This window comes from Eimeria tenella, genomic scaffold (assembly GCF_000499545.2).
Source record: "Eimeria tenella Houghton genomic scaffold, Eth_scaff410, whole genome shotgun sequence".
NCBI classification, from domain to species: Eukaryota; Apicomplexa; class Conoidasida; order Eucoccidiorida; family Eimeriidae; genus Eimeria; species Eimeria tenella.
The window spans coordinates 1-2,500 of NW_013545013.1; the positions used below are offsets into that span (position 1 = coordinate 1).

At 40.8% G+C, this 2,500-nt stretch overlaps 1 protein-coding gene across 1 annotated transcript in view; it reads right to left on the reverse strand.

Annotated features, from left to right (window-relative positions):
* Nucleotides 1–290: 290 nt before the first annotated feature.
* The window catches only part of ETH_00023850 (RNB-like protein domain containing protein, putative), a gene marked incomplete at both ends in the record, with an annotated part of 8,333 nt that continues 6,123 nt past the window's right edge, over nt 291–2,500 (reverse strand). The window contains 5 exons of the mRNA XM_013379862.1: nt 291–366; nt 1,020–1,253; nt 1,477–1,549; nt 1,786–1,873; nt 2,261–2,347. Coding sequence (XP_013235316.1) covers nt 291–366; nt 1,020–1,253; nt 1,477–1,549; nt 1,786–1,873; nt 2,261–2,347 — 558 coding nt within the window. The remainder of the gene's footprint in view (nt 367–1,019; nt 1,254–1,476; nt 1,550–1,785; nt 1,874–2,260; nt 2,348–2,500) is intronic.

Here is a 2,500-nt window from a genome sequence, read left to right on the forward strand (position 1 = left end):
AAATAAATAAATAACGAATAAATAGGTAAATAAATAGCAAATAAATAAATAAATAAATAAATAGCAAATAAATGAACATTATGAAATAGACTCCGCTAATTCCAAAGCCAAACAAATCCAAAAAAGTGCACAACTCAACTCAAACCAAACCAAACTAACTAAATTAAACCAACTGAATTAAATCAAACTAATTGAATTAATTGAGTTAAATGAATTAAATAAATTAAATTAAATCCATTAAATTAAATTAAAATAAATAAATTAAATTAAATTATTTAATTGAAACTGACAACATCCAAAGGGGGCTTTTGCTTTCCCTCAATTAACGCCGCGAGGCTCCTGTGGACCAGCAAGTCCGGATACCGCCTGCAGCAAATTTGCATTTTAAATTTATTATTTATTTATTATTTATTTATTATTTATTTATTATTTTCTTATTTATTTATTTGTTTGTTTATGTATTTACTATTTATTTATTTAATTTGTTTATTTATTATTTGTTTCTTTGCTGTTTTTAAAGTGCCTTTTGTCGTCTTTGCTAGTTCTACACGAGGCGGCGCAGTTCTGCAGCAGATGAAATTTATATTTACTTATTTATTTATTTTATTTATTTTTTTAATTTGTTTGTTTTTATTTACTTTTTATTTATTTATTTGTTTTTATTTATTTGTTTTTATTTACTTATTCACTATTTTTATTTTTTTTTATTCATTTGTTATTTATTTGTTTTCTGGAGTGTCTTTTGGCATTTCGCTAATTACTGTTTTACCGACGCCAATTCCGATTCGAGCTTTTAACTTTTAAAATCTTTTTTCAAATTAAATTAATTTAATTTGAATTAATTTGATTTAAATTAATTCAATTTGAATTAATTTAATTTGAATTAATTTGAATTAATTTAATTTAAATTAAATCAATTAAAAGAAACAAACAAATACTTTTCCATTTAATTCTAAAAAGCTGCTTCTGAGGTGTATGTACACCGGGAGGTGCACGTACACCCCGAGGTGTCTGTACACCTGATGGGCGAAGTGAAGTGGGTGTAGTTGTCGAAGTTGAGGGCGAAGTGGCACTTCAAAACATTTAATTCTTTTAAACTTTTTGCAGTTTTGTACTTCGCCAAAGACAGAAAAGTCCGCAGCTGCACCTCCACAGACACCCCAGCTGCTGCCCCACACTCTCCCCGAATTTGCTGCAGTGTCTCTGCAGCAGCAGCAGCAGAGGAAAACCTCAGAGGCACTTTCACCAAACTTCTGCAGCAAACCAAACAGCAGCAGCAGCAGCAGCAGCAGCAGGAATAAACCTTAGAGCCACTCCCACCAAACTTCTGCAGCAAAGCAAAACCAAGTAGCCGCTCTATCCTCTTCACGCAACCCTCCAGCTGCTGCTGCTGGTGCGGCTGCTATTGCTGCTGCTGCCACTATTGCTGCTGCGGCTCCTGCTGCTGCTATTGCTGCTGCTGCTGCTGCAGCTCACTTCAAACTGCTCAGAAACACGTTGAAGCGAGGCTCCTGCTTGAAAGGAGCGTGGTAACGCATCACCGCCGAATCTGCACAAACCCTAAACCCTAAACCCTAAACCCTAAACCCTAAACCCTAAACCCTAAACCCTAAACCCTAAACCCAGAGTGTTCATGCTGCCCTCCCCGAAAAAACCAGTTTAAGAAGAACTGTCTGAACCGCTCCATATCAGCTGGTACTGCTGCTGCTGCTGCTACTGCTGCTGCTGCTGCTGTTGCTCCTGCTGTTGCTCCTGCTGCTGCTGCTGCTGCCTGCAGTTACTTGCCTTGAAATCTGCTGCTGCGGAGGTAAGTGGCAACAAGTCTGTTCGCCAGCAGCATCATCTCTTCAATCATTTCGTGAGAGCGACTGTGCTGCGCCAAAACCCTAAACCCTAAACCCTAAACCCTAAACCCTGATTAGTAAGCACCCCAAGCCCTGATATGGACGCTTCGGAAACTTCAGCGCTTCTTGAAAGCCATATACAAGCAGCAGCATGACAGACCCGTCAGCAGCAACGGCAGCAGCAGAAGCAGCAGCAGCATCAGCAGAAGCAGCAGCAGCCGGAGTAGAAGCAGCAAAAGCAGCAGAAGCAGCAGCAATATCAGCACCAGAAGCAGCAGCAGCATCAGCACCGGAAGAAGCAGCAGCAGAAGCTGCAAACGCAGCAGGAAAAGCAGCAGCAAATGCAGAAGCCGAAGCAGCAGCAACAGTAGCACCAGCAGCAGCAGCAGCAGCAGCAGCAGCAAATGGTGCATCACCTCCTCTATTTGCCAGCCTGTGGGTCTTTGCAATTCATCGAAGCAAAAGCGAAGAGAAGCGCTGTGAACTGTGAAGGGAGGCATGTCCTGTAAGCAGCAGCAGCAGCAGCAGCAGCAGCAGCAGCAGCAGGTGATGTTGGGGTTGGAGCAAGTGAAGCAGCAGATGCAACGGTAGCAGCAACAGCCACATATGAAGTGGACTTTGTGGCGCACCGTTGCTTTTATAGTACGTGACTAAAC